Source organism: Rhinolophus hipposideros (assembly GCF_964194185.1).
Source record: "Rhinolophus hipposideros genome assembly, chromosome: 4".
Lineage (NCBI taxonomy): Eukaryota > Metazoa > Chordata > Mammalia > Chiroptera > Rhinolophidae > Rhinolophus > Rhinolophus hipposideros.
In genome coordinates, this window is record NC_138050.1 from 47190464 (window position 1) to 47203389 (window position 12926).

The 12926-nt window shown below is 33.4% G+C and overlaps 1 protein-coding gene across 1 annotated transcript in view; it reads right to left on the bottom strand.

The window, feature by feature from the left end:
• Window positions 1-5362: 5362 nt before the first annotated feature.
• The window catches only part of LOC308496886 (disintegrin and metalloproteinase domain-containing protein 2-like), a gene marked incomplete at its 5' end in the record, with an annotated part of 91524 nt that continues 83960 nt past the window's right edge, over window positions 5363-12926 (bottom strand). Inside the window, 3 exons of the mRNA XM_081046669.1 lie at window positions 5363-5569; window positions 7289-7352; window positions 8595-8754. Of these exons, the coding sequence (XP_080902795.1) occupies window positions 7319-7352; window positions 8595-8754 (194 nt within the window). The 3' untranslated portion in view covers window positions 5363-5569; window positions 7289-7318. The remainder of the gene's footprint in view (window positions 5570-7288; window positions 7353-8594; window positions 8755-12926) is intronic.

The window sequence follows — 12926 nt, forward strand, 5'->3', positions numbered from 1 at the left end:
ACACTGTTCTCTACAGTATTCTACAACTGGGTCATGTATGCTTATTATGTGGTTTAAATCCCTCACTATAGTTGATGAGTTTTTGAATTTTTTCCTGACAGTTGATTCATATATGTTGAAGCTATATATTACAAGTCATAAAATATTATGGTTTGTTGTGATGCTTAATTTTGTGTGCCAACTTGACTGGGGTAAGGGTTGCCCAGATAGCTGCTATAACATTATTTCTAGGTGTTTCTGTGAGGGTGTTTCTGGAAGATACTCCGTTTGAATCAGGAGACTGAGTAAAGAAGGTCACTCTCACCAATGCTGGTGGGCATCATCCAATCTGTTGAGGCCCAGAATAGAACAAAAATGTAGAGGAAGGGTGAATTCACCCTATGCTTGAGGTGAGATTTCCATTTTGTCCTGCCTTTAGACAAAGACACTTCTGGTTCTCAGACTGGGACTTATACAAGCCCACCCCCACTCCCACTCTTAGACTTTTGGACTTGCACTGAATTATACCACTAGAGTTTTTGGTTTTCCAGTTTGCAGATGGAAAGTTGGGGGACTTCTTGGCTTCCATAACCATCTGAGCCAATTCATACAAAAAAATCGTATCTCTCTCTATATAGTTGTATATATCCTTTGGTTTTATTTCTCTGAAGAACCCCGACTAATATAGATTAGGGGATTTTAAGAATGAGTATTTTGAATTGATTTTGGGATTTCCGGAATGATTTCTCTAATTTGATTAAATTTAAAGATGCTGATGACTCTATTTTCAGTAGTAGAGAAAGTACTGAGAATCTATGGCATGAACCTTTTACAGAAATATGCAAAATATCTGCATTGGATATTCTTAATCAACCACTTGTAGGAAGCAAAGAGCCAAGGGACTCTGTATATGATACTTCTGAACATTTTTGGAAAACTAAGGAATATAACTACATTGGGCTGATTGTTCCTAACATTGCTAGACAATGTGGTGAAAGTAAAAAATGAGCTGAGGGATTTGAATTCCCAGGTCAATCATTTTATAAATGACCTAAGAGCTTGTAGGTATGCCCTGAAAGAGAGACTTATGTCCTGTACCTGCAGGATGAAATTGCTGAAAATTAAATGGAGAACCTCATCTTGTGATTGGCTAAATTATAGTGCATGTTGAACTCCCAGACTCACAGGGTGTCTACTATTAAAGTGAGGGCATTGATTGGGAAAAAAGGAGATCCTGTAAGTTCAGAAGGGGATATGTGGGAAGACTCTGATGAATCTGGGAACCTTGAGCCCCCAAATTCTGATAAGCCTTCCTTGTAGAAGAGACCTCCATCTACAGTGGAATTGGCCTCGCCACCCACAGTGGTATCAACCTTTCCACCTTCATTTGAGGTGATTAACTCTGAAATGGTAATAGTCTCCCCTGAGGCAGCTGCCATGGAAGACAATGTTGATTCTCCTCAGGATCTACCACCCTCACCACCCTGTTTTGCTTCTGGGCCTATAACTAGACTCAAGTCCCAGCAGATTCTTAAATTTAAGATACAAAGTGTGACCCATGAACTTGTAAACTACACTTCAGAAGAATTAGTTGAGTTTCCTAATTTAGACAAGCAGAGATCTGGGGAACCTCGGTATAAATGGATACTAATGGTGAGATAATAGTGGAGGGAACATAAAGTTGGATCAGACCAAATTTATTGATATGGGCTCACTAAGCAGAGCTTCTGCATTTAATGTTGCAGCTCAGGGAGTAAAAAGTCCTTTTAACAGTTTGTTTGGTTGAATTAAATAAGACCCACCATGAAAACATTTTAAATGTCCAGCCTCCCTTGGTTTGATGCAAAGGAACGGATTCAGAGATTAGTTTCACCATCACACACTTTCATGATGCAGGGGTAGTGATTCCTACAACATACCCATTCAACTCTTCTATTTGGTCTATGCATAAGATAGATGGATTATGAAGAATAACCATGGATTACATTAAGCTTAGTCAGGTGGGGACTCCAGTTGCATCTACTATACTAGATGTGGTTTCATTGCTTGAGCAATTTGACATATCTTCTGGTTCCTGGTATGCAGTGATTAATCTGGCAAATGCCTTCTCCATCCCTGTCCATAATGCCCATCAGAAAGTTTACTTTCAGCAGGCAAAACCAGTAATACACTTTCACTGTCCTACCTCAGAGATCTATCAACTCTCCATTCCTATATCATAATATAGATCTTGATTGCCTTTCCCTCCTACAAGATATCATACTAGTCCATTACATTGATGACATAATGATGATTGTACCAAGAGAGCAAGAAGTAGACACTAATCTAGACTTTCTGGTAAGACATTTGCTGTCAGAAGGTGGGAAATAAATCCTACTAAAATTTCCGAGTCCTCTAGCTCTATTTCTAGTGAAATTTTTGGGGTTCAGTGGTGTAGGGCACATTGAGATATCTATTCTTAGGTGAAGGATGAATTGTTGCATCTGGACTGTCCTACAACCAAGAAAGAGACACAATGCCTAGTGGGCCACTTTGGATTTTGAAGAGAACATATTCCTCATTTGGGTGTGTTTCTCCAACTCATTTACCAAGTGATCTACAAAGCTGCTATTTTTGTGGGGGCCCAGAACAAGAAAAGACTCTGCAACAGGCCCAGGCTGCAATGCAAGGTGCTCTGCCACTTGGGTCATACGACCTAACAGATCAGATTGTCTTGAAATATCAGTGGCAGATAGGGATGGTGTGTGAAGACTTTGGCAGGCCCCATAAGTGCATCACAATACAGGCCTTTAAATTTTTGGAGGAAGGCCCTGCAAAAGAAATGTGGCAATGGCCCTATTCTCATGGATTTCACGAGTTTCTCACCATCCTGAAGCAGCTGTCTTGATAGAATGGTGGAATGGTCTTTCAGACACTCAATTATGGTACCAGCCAGGTGTCAATACCTTTCAGGGCTGGAGCAAGGTTCTCCAGAAGATTGTATACAAAGTCGGACAATTAAGTTTGCAAACTCATCTTAGAAAAAGTGCTACATACTTCATTGCTGAATATCACTACAGTCACCTTCGAAGTCCTCCCCTTGGAAAGCTATGCACTGAGTCCAGTGCCTAATCCACCCTTCAAAGCAATTTTGGAACTCTTTTTCTGGAATGGCCATCAGAGTTGTCTTTGTATTATCCATGATGTCCTGAATGTCATCCAAATGTCTTTCTTTGAATATTTCCTTTAATTTGGGTAAAGAAAGAAGTCATTGGGGGCCAGATCAGATGAGTAGGGAGGGTGTTCCAATGCAGTTATTTGTTTACTGGCTAAAAACTCTCTCACAGACAGTGCCGTGTGAGCTGGTGCATTGTCGTGATGCAAGAGCCATGAATTTTTGGCGAAAAGTTCAGCAGCCTTTCAGCACTTCCAAATTGTAAACTTGGTTAACTGTTTGTCCAGTTGGTACAAATTCATAATGAATAATCCCTCTGGTATCAAAAAAGGTTAGCAATATAATTGCAACAAGTTCATGAACTTAATTGTCAGGCCTCGTAGACATTAAATCAGTGTATACTATATGGTGCTGTTTCTTTCATAGACAGGATTCATAGGTCCATGAATCAAACAGTGGAACTAGAAATGGCACCACTCACTGTTATGTCACTAGTGAAATTTTTGCTTCCTGTTTCTATGACTTAATGCTCTGGTGGCCTAGAGGTCTTAGTGTCTAAGGAAAAAATGCTTTCAGCAGGAGACATAACGATGATTCCTTGAACTGGAAGTTAAGACTGCCACCTAGCCACTTTGGGGTCTTCATGCCCCTGAACCAACCAGTAAAGAAGACAATTAAAGTGTTGGCAGAGATGATTAATTTTGACTATCAAGGGGAAATGGGCCTACTATGTAACAATGGAGGTAAAAACAAGTATGTCTGGAATATATGAGATCCCTTAGGATGTCTCTTAGTATTACCATGCCCTGTAATTAAAGTCAATGGACAACTAGAACTACTCAATCAAGACAGGACTACTAATGGTCCAGACACTTCAGAAGTAAAGGTTTGGCTCAACAAACCAGTTCAGGTGCGTGCTGAAGTCAAAGGTAATACAGAATGGGCAGTAGAAGGTACTTATATATACCAGCTACAATGACTAGTTATATAAAGGAAGACTATAACGTTATGAGTATTTCCTCCTTATTTTGTAACAAATACACTTGTGTGTATATATACATATGAGTATATTACGCAAATATTTTTGTTTTCTTTCCTCTCTTATTCCCTTGTCATGTAACATAAGATATATTGACTTTATATGAGTATTTCAGTATGGTTATATTACATCGTAGTATTTAAGTTATGAGATAAATGGAGAAGAGTAAACATTCAAGGATCTTATCTCCTCTTCTGGGGAAGGAATTAGTGCATTTTCAGATGTATGCAGGATAGCTGTATCATGTTAGGCAGAGTTATATCATTTATTTGGAGATTAAGTATGGTTCAAGATCTCTATGAGTGCCAAGTTGACAAGGAGCAGATTCGTGATGGTTAATTTTATGTGTCAACTTAGGGATGACCAGATATCTGATAAAACATTATATCTGTGTGTGTCTATGAGTATGTCTCTGGAAGAGATTAGTGTTTGAATCATTAGACTGAGTGAAGATTATCCTCACCAATGCAAGTGGGCATCATCTAATCCCTTGGGGGCCTGAGTAAAACAAAAAAGTGGAGGATGGATGAATTTTCTCTTTGCTTGAGCTGTGGAATTTATCTTTTGCTGCTCTTGGACATCCATTGGCACTCCTGGTTCTTGGGTTTTTGGATTCAGACCAGAAAGTAAACCACTGACTTCCCAATTCTCAGACCTTCAGACTCATACTGAATTACACCGCTTGCTCTCCTTGTTCTCCAGATTGTAGATGGCAGATCATGGGACTTCTTGGCCTCAATAACGATGCAAGCCAATTCCTATAATAAATCTCTATCTATCTGTCTATCTATCTATCTATCTATCTATCTATCTATCTATCTATCTATCTATCATCATCATCATCGATCTATCATCACCTATTGGTTCTGTTTCTCTGGAGAACATTAGCAAATACATTTGTATTATTGTAGATTTCTCTTAGATTGATGCTTTGCATTATGATATATTCTTTATCTCTACTAATACTTTCAGTGTTAAAATCTATCATGATTTCTTTTGATTGATTATGGATCATCAGATTATAACATAGCTATATACCATTACAATTTAAAATATAATAGTAGCCTTTAATGATGGCATTGCATTTATTATAACTTTTCCTAATCTCAGGTCTGCTGATTAACATAGTTCCTACTGACTGACAGAATTAATATGAGATAACTTTAAAAATATGTAATATAAAAACCCCTAAACATGCATTTCTTACAAATAAGTTATCTATGATATATATATAATATAAATAACATAACATAAATTATATATGAAAACTTCTATTTTTTCTTGTCAGATCGAAACTATAACATTCAGATTTTGAATTCCAGGCAATCAGGCAATACATGTACTCTTTCTTTTTTCTTTTTCTTTTCCATTTTTCCTGTCCATTGAAGATAATTACTCTGGAAGAATAAATAAAGGGGAAAGAGTCACCTGTATGTCCAATAAGTTAAAAATTAGGTTAATTCAACAAATAGCATGAAGGTGACTTCATTATGAAGTAGAGTTCTATAATGTAATTTTATTGCTTTTACTTGTCTTCATAACAGCTTTATTGAAATACAATTCACATGCTATAAAACTCATACTTTTAAAGTGTATATGTTAGTGGGTTTAGTATATTCACAGAGTTGTGCAACCATCATTATCTAATTTTAGAATATTTCATCATCCCAGAAAGAAACCCTATATCCATATCACCCTCCCTCTGGCACCTGGCAACAATATATTTTCTGTCTCTGTGGATTTGCTTATTCTAGACATTTCATATAAGTGGAATCATGCAATATGTGGTCTGGAGTTTTCCATTTAGCATGCTTTCAAAGTTCATCCATGTGTAGCAATTATTAGTACTTCATTTCTTTTTGTGCCTGCTTAATATTCCATTTTATAAATATACCACATTTTATTTATTTATTCATCAGGATGACAGCCATTTGCATTGTTCTTCATTTTTGGTTATAATGAATAGTGCTGCAAAAACATTTCTGTACCCATTTTTGTATACATGTAAGTTTTCATTTATCTTGGTTATGTAATTAAGGAGTGAAATTGTTGGATAATAGGTAACTATATGTTTAATCTTTGAGGATCTTCCAGGGTGTTTTCCAAAAAGCTTGTACCATTTTACTTTTCCACCAGAAGTGTGTAAGAATTATACTTTCTCCAAATCCTTCACAACTCTTGTCATTATCTGGCTTTTCGATATAGCCACGTTAGTGGGTGTGAAGTGGTACCTCGTTGTGGTTTTGATTTGCATTTCTCTGTTGGCTAATAGTGTTGATATCTTTTCATGTATCATACTTATGGATCATTTGTATATCTTCTTTGGTAAAAATGTTTAGATCCACTGCCCATTTTAAAATTGGATTATTTGTATTTTTATTGTTGAGCTGCAAGAGTTCCTTATATATACTGAATATAAGTCTCTGATTCAAATATAAGATTTGTAAATATTTTCCCCCATTCTGTGGGTTGTATTTTCCTTTTATGATGATGTCCTTTGAAGAATAAGTTTTTTTTATTTTGATGAAGTCCAGTTTATCCATTTTTCATTTTATTGCTGTGCTATCAAAAAGGTTTTGTCTAACTCAAGGTTACAAAGATTTACTGATATGTTTTCTTCTAAGACTTTTAGTTTTACACTTAGGTCTCTCATCGTATTTTGAATTAATTTTTGTATGTGGTGTGAGGAAGTAGTTCAACATCATTTTTTTCACATATGTACTCATATATCCACTTGTTCTAGCACCAGTTGTTGAAAGACTGTTCCTTCCCCCATTGAATTATTTTGGCAATTTTGTCAAAATCATCTAATTTATTTTTAATCAAAATTTGAATATGCAAATGCTAAAGAATTAAACATTATTAGAAAAAATTTAAAAGGTAACAGTGCAATAAATTTTAAATGACAAATTGAATGTAATTTATAATTTACTATGTCTAATTTACTATGTCTATGATATAGCTTGCATTATTGAAAAATATCCTCCAATATAATTTAAATTATATGCATCTATATGATATCACCATTTAATATATATTTATATTACTTATATTTATCTAATACATTAAAATTTCTCTGTCTCTCCCTCTTAACCTTAAAAATATTTGATACTCACTGTGATATCATGGATTCTCTGTTTTCCATGCTACTCTTTGGGTTCACTCTCACTTTCAAGTTGCCTATATATTTAAAAGTAAATATAATCACTTAAAATTATATTTTCTTCAAATATTATTCTACAAAACTCTGTACCATTTGTCAGTATTGAAACTTTTGAATCCCTTATGAGATCTGGGAGCAGCTACTACTTGAGAACATTTTATCACTGAGAACATCTCTCAGTTGGTATTCAAGACTAACATGAGAAAAATGCTCAATACTGTAAGTTTACCTGAAAATGAACTCAGATCATTTTCATATTCATAACATTATTAGCTAACTATCTTAAACATGCTTGCCATTCATTATCTGCCCTAATTATTTCTAGTAATTTTACTAGCTACTTTTTCACCAAAGATATTTGATGTCAGTTTTACAATGAAATCATCCAATCTAAGAAAATCCCTTTAATATGTTCAAGTATTAACCGAATGTTAATACAGTTAACTGTTATACATGCTGCATATTATTTTAGCAATTTTACCTAAACTTTTCAAAATATTTCCATTAATTGTATTCCCTTTTAATTTATATTATCTTCTCATCTTTAAATATTCATTTTAAGTAGAATGGAGGACCCAGATATAAAACTCAAAAACAGAAATTTTTTTATCATTCCCTGAAGAGGAGGAAACCAATTTTAATATTTATTTGTATTTTTGAGCCATATTTTCAGATATTTCTAAGGTGTGCTAATGAAAAATTATTTGTTTTATTTATTTATTTTTTTTTGTAGATTAGCCATGGCTATAATCTAGATTTTTTCAATGTTACTATTATATATTATTTTAAGTTTTTTTCTCTCTCTGGCTGCTTGTCTCTAAATTTACTTAACTGCACAAAAGGCTAATCTTTCGGATTTTCTTGCTACCTTTTAATAAAATAGTGCATGAAAAGTTTTTGAAATGTATAAATATTAAAAATGTTTAATACATTTTAATAAAGATCAAATAATAAGAGGAGGTAGCTAAACATCAACTAAAAATCATTTCTACTTATTTTTAACCCAAACAGAGTACAAGTTGTTATAAGATTAAAATTGCTGACCTTTTAAAAAATTCTATTCATTATTCATTATATTAATCATTGATATATTAACTATTTAATGTCCATATGAAGATAAAAATTAAATCTTTATTGTTACCAGTAACATTATCATGATGTTATTTATTAAGATGTTATTATGTATGCCAACAAATTATAATTTGTAATAAATAATAAATTTTAATAAGTAATAAATCTTAAATATGAAATTAACATACTCATTGCTTGTATACTCCTCATTTCTCCTTTTTTTCCTTTGGAAATAAACCTTTACCAGGATTGCGATCATTACACAGAGAACAACAAAAAACGGAATGAGTAGGAAAAATGACCATCTGGTAGGTTTGGAGTGGTAAGCTTTCTCAATATAGAGCCTTTCTAGGAAAGAAAATACCAGTGATTTGAAAGCAATTACCAGAAATACAGCAAAGACATTTCTGTATTTTAATATAACTAGTAGAATAAAAATTTAAACTATCTTATAATTAACATTTTAAATGAATCAGATAAATTGACAGTGTAAGTGCCCAAAGAGACTCTTCTAATTGTTACAATAATAGTCCTATCTTTTTCTTTTTATTAAGAACTTCTATTACATGTAGTCAATTTTCAGAACTGTATGATAGGGATGAAAAGAATTAAAGTGTGATCCCTATAAAAGTTGAGTTTTTCTCAATCTCTATTTTTAGTAAGAAATACTGTACATATAAAAATTGTAATAAAGTCTAAATTATCTTTACTTTTATTGCATTGATATATGTTCTTATCTAAGAAATTATTGCCGATCCCAAGATCATGTAAAAATTTCTCTATGTTTCTTTCAAGAAGATTTATAATTTTAGCTTCTACATTTAGATTTATGATCTATGCCACATGAATTGTTGAATAAGGTAAACTCTTTGAGATTCTTTGGGGCTTGTGGAGGCTTTGAGATTCTTTGGGGCTTGTGGAGGCTTTGAGATTCTTTGGGGCTTAGTTGTGTGATAGTACAATGTTTTGAACTGACTTTCCTTCCCCATTGAATTGTCTTTGTACTTTTCTTGAAAAATTGATTAACCTTACTTTAAGGGGTAAATGTCTAGACTCTCTATTTCATTTCATTGATCTATTTGTATATCTATCCTTAACAAATTCCACACTATCTTCATTAATGTAACTATATACTAAATCTATTCTATACTAAATTCAATATAAGGCAAATAGATTAAATTGTCCTTTTTGTCATTCTTTATTTTTTTTCAGGATTGCTTGGCTATTCTAAGCATTTTTTTGTATGCTTTATTTTTATTTTATTTTAAAGTTTATTGGGGTGACAATTGTTAATAAAGTTACATAGATTTCAGGTGTACAATTCTGTAATACATCATCCATATATCACATTGTGTATTCACCACCCAGAGTCAGTTCTATTTCTATCACCATATATTTGATCTGATCCCCTTTAACCTCTTCAAATTGTTAATGTCTGAAAAACACATGCTTTTATGATTGTTTTTCATAATTTGGTGAAAATTGCATTTTAACAATGACAAATCTTCCAATAGGTGAGTATGGCATATTTTCCCTTTTATTTGTATGCTTAATATTTATCTCCATCTTGTTTTAGCTTCAGTGTAAAGGTCTTATGCATCTTTTGTTAAGCTTATTTCTAATATTTTATATATTGATAGTATTGTAAATGTTACTAATTTTAAGTTGAATTCCACTTCCTGCTACTATTGTATAATAATAGTACTGACTTAAATGTTTTTCCTTTAAACTTTCAAAAATATTCATTATTTCTGGAAGTATTTTTGTAGATACTTTAGGACTTTCTATGTAATTCACCATATCATCTGTAGTCTCATTTCGTTCTTTCGAATCTGTGTGCTCCTGATCTGTTCTTCTTTTGTTATTGCAATGGCTAGGACTTATGATAAAAGGTTGAATAGGCATGGTAAGAGCATACTTTATTCTCTTGCTCTCGATATTTTGGGAAAAACAATGCATTTCATCATAAAATATATTAACTATGTTTTTGTTGATGCTTTTTATCAAATGATGAAGTTTCTTCATGTTAGTGGTTTACTGCTTTTTTAAAAATTCATGAAAATGTGGTGAATTTAGTCTAATGGTTTTTCTGGATCAAGTGAAACATCATACACTTTTAAAAATTTTTGTTGATTGGGTGAATTGAACTAAATTACTTTCAAATGATAAAAGAGTCTTGCATTCCTAAGATAAACCACATATATTCTAGATTATTATCTTTTTAATGTAGACTGTTACATAGCATGAGTTAATATTTTGTGGAGAATGTTTACATCTATGTTCATGAAAGAAATTATTCTGTATTTTTTTTTGTTAACTTCTTTGTCTGGGTTTGGGTTATGTTAAGGTTATGTTTTCCTCATACAATGAGATGATAAGAATACCTCTCACCACTGTTTTCTAAAAATGATATTTCTTCCTTGAAAAAAAATCGTGAAATTAACCTGTATTTATACTATCTAGATCTGTATTTTTGTTGGTGGTGACTTTTAAGAAACATAAAACCACAAATCAAAGAACTTTTGGCTAGGGTTTCTTGGTTATAGACTTTAACTTATAATTCATCTTCCATTAGGAATAACCCTTTTTATATCTGAGTTGCTTCTTTCCCATAATTGATTAGGACTCAATCAATTGGGACTCAAAGAACATATGTACTGTTGAAGTCTCACCAATAAAAAGACACAGAGTAATAGATTGAATCAAAAAAAACAAAACAAAACCATATGCTGCCTCCAAGAGACACATCTTGCCTACAAGGACAAATATAGACTCAAAGTGAAAGGGTAGAAATCGATACTCCAGGCAAATGGTACCCAGAGAAACTAGGTGTATCAGATGAAACAGACTTCAGGATAAAAAGGGTAACAAGAGACAAAGATGGACATTTCAAAATGGTAAAAGGGAAAATACAACAGAAGAGATAACACTTATCAATATATGTATATACTCCCAATCAGTTAGCACCAAAATATAACTACTAACAGAACTAAAGGGAGAAATTGACAAAAAACACAAGTATCATAGGTGACCTAAATATGCCATTGACAGCTATGGAAGATCACCCGAACAGAAAATCAGTAAGGAAGTATCAACCTGAATGACACATTAGACCAAATAGACATAATTGACATTTATAGAGCACTTCATCCTAGAACATCAGACTATGCATTCTTTTCTAGTGTACATAGAACATTTTCAAAGATAGACTATATGTTGGGACATAAAATTAGCTTCAGCAAATTCTAGATTGAAATCATACCAAGCATATTCTTTGATCACAAGGCTTTGAAATTGTATGTCAACTGGGAAAAGAAAGCAGGAAAAATCACAATTATGTGGAGATTAAACAACATGCTATTAAAGAATGACAGGGTCAAAGAAGAAACAAAAGATCAAAAGATACATAGAAACAAATGAAAATGAAAATACATCTAATCACAATTACTGGGAAGCAGCAAAATCAATAATAAGAGGAAAATTTATATCATTACAGGCGTATTTCAAGAAACAAGAAAAATACCCCCCAAAACAACCTAATGTTACATCTTTTTCTTAAACTAAAGTTCATTGGGGTGAAAATTGTTAATAAAGTTACATAGGTTTCAGGTGTACAATTCTGTAATACATCATCTATAAATCACATTGTGTGTTCACCACCCAGGTTCTCCTTCCATCACCATATATTTGATCCCCTTTACCCTCACCTACCACTCCCCTCCCTCTTAACCCTCTGGTAACCACTAAACTATTGTCTGTATGTACAAATTTTTGTTTCTCATTTGTTTGTCTTGTTCTTTTGTTGTTTTTGGTTCTTATAGTACATATCAGTGAAATCATATGGTTCTCTGCTTTTTCTGTCTGACGTATTTCGCTTAGCATTATAATCTCAAAATCCAACCATGTTGTCACAAATGGTCCTATTTCATCTTTTCTTGCCGCTGAATAGTATTCTATTGTGTATATATACCACAACTTCTTTAACCATTTATCTATTGAAGGACATTTTGGTTGTTTCCATGTCTTGGCCACCATAAACAAAGCTGCAGTGAACATTGGAGCACACTTGTCTTTATGTATAAATGTTTCCAGAATTTTGGGGTAGATACCCAGAAGAGGGATTGCTGGGTTATATGGTAATTCTATTCGTAATTTTTAGAGGAACTTCCACACTGCCTTCCATAGTGGCTGCACCAGTCTGCATTCCCACCAACAGTGGATGAGGGTTCCTTTTTCTCCACAGCCTCTCCAACACTTGTTACTGTTTGTCTTGCTGATGATAGCCATTCTAACTGGTGTGAGGTGATATCTCATTGTGGTTTTTATAATGCATTTCTCTGATGATTAGTGATGTTGAACATTTTTTCATATGTCTATTTGCCATTTGCATGTCCTCTTTGGAGAAATGTCTCCAAGTCCTCTGCCCATTTTTCAATTGGGTTGTTTGGTTTTTTAGTGTTGAGTTGCATAAGTTCCTTGTATATTTTGGATGTTAGCCCCTTATCAGAGGCACTGTTTGC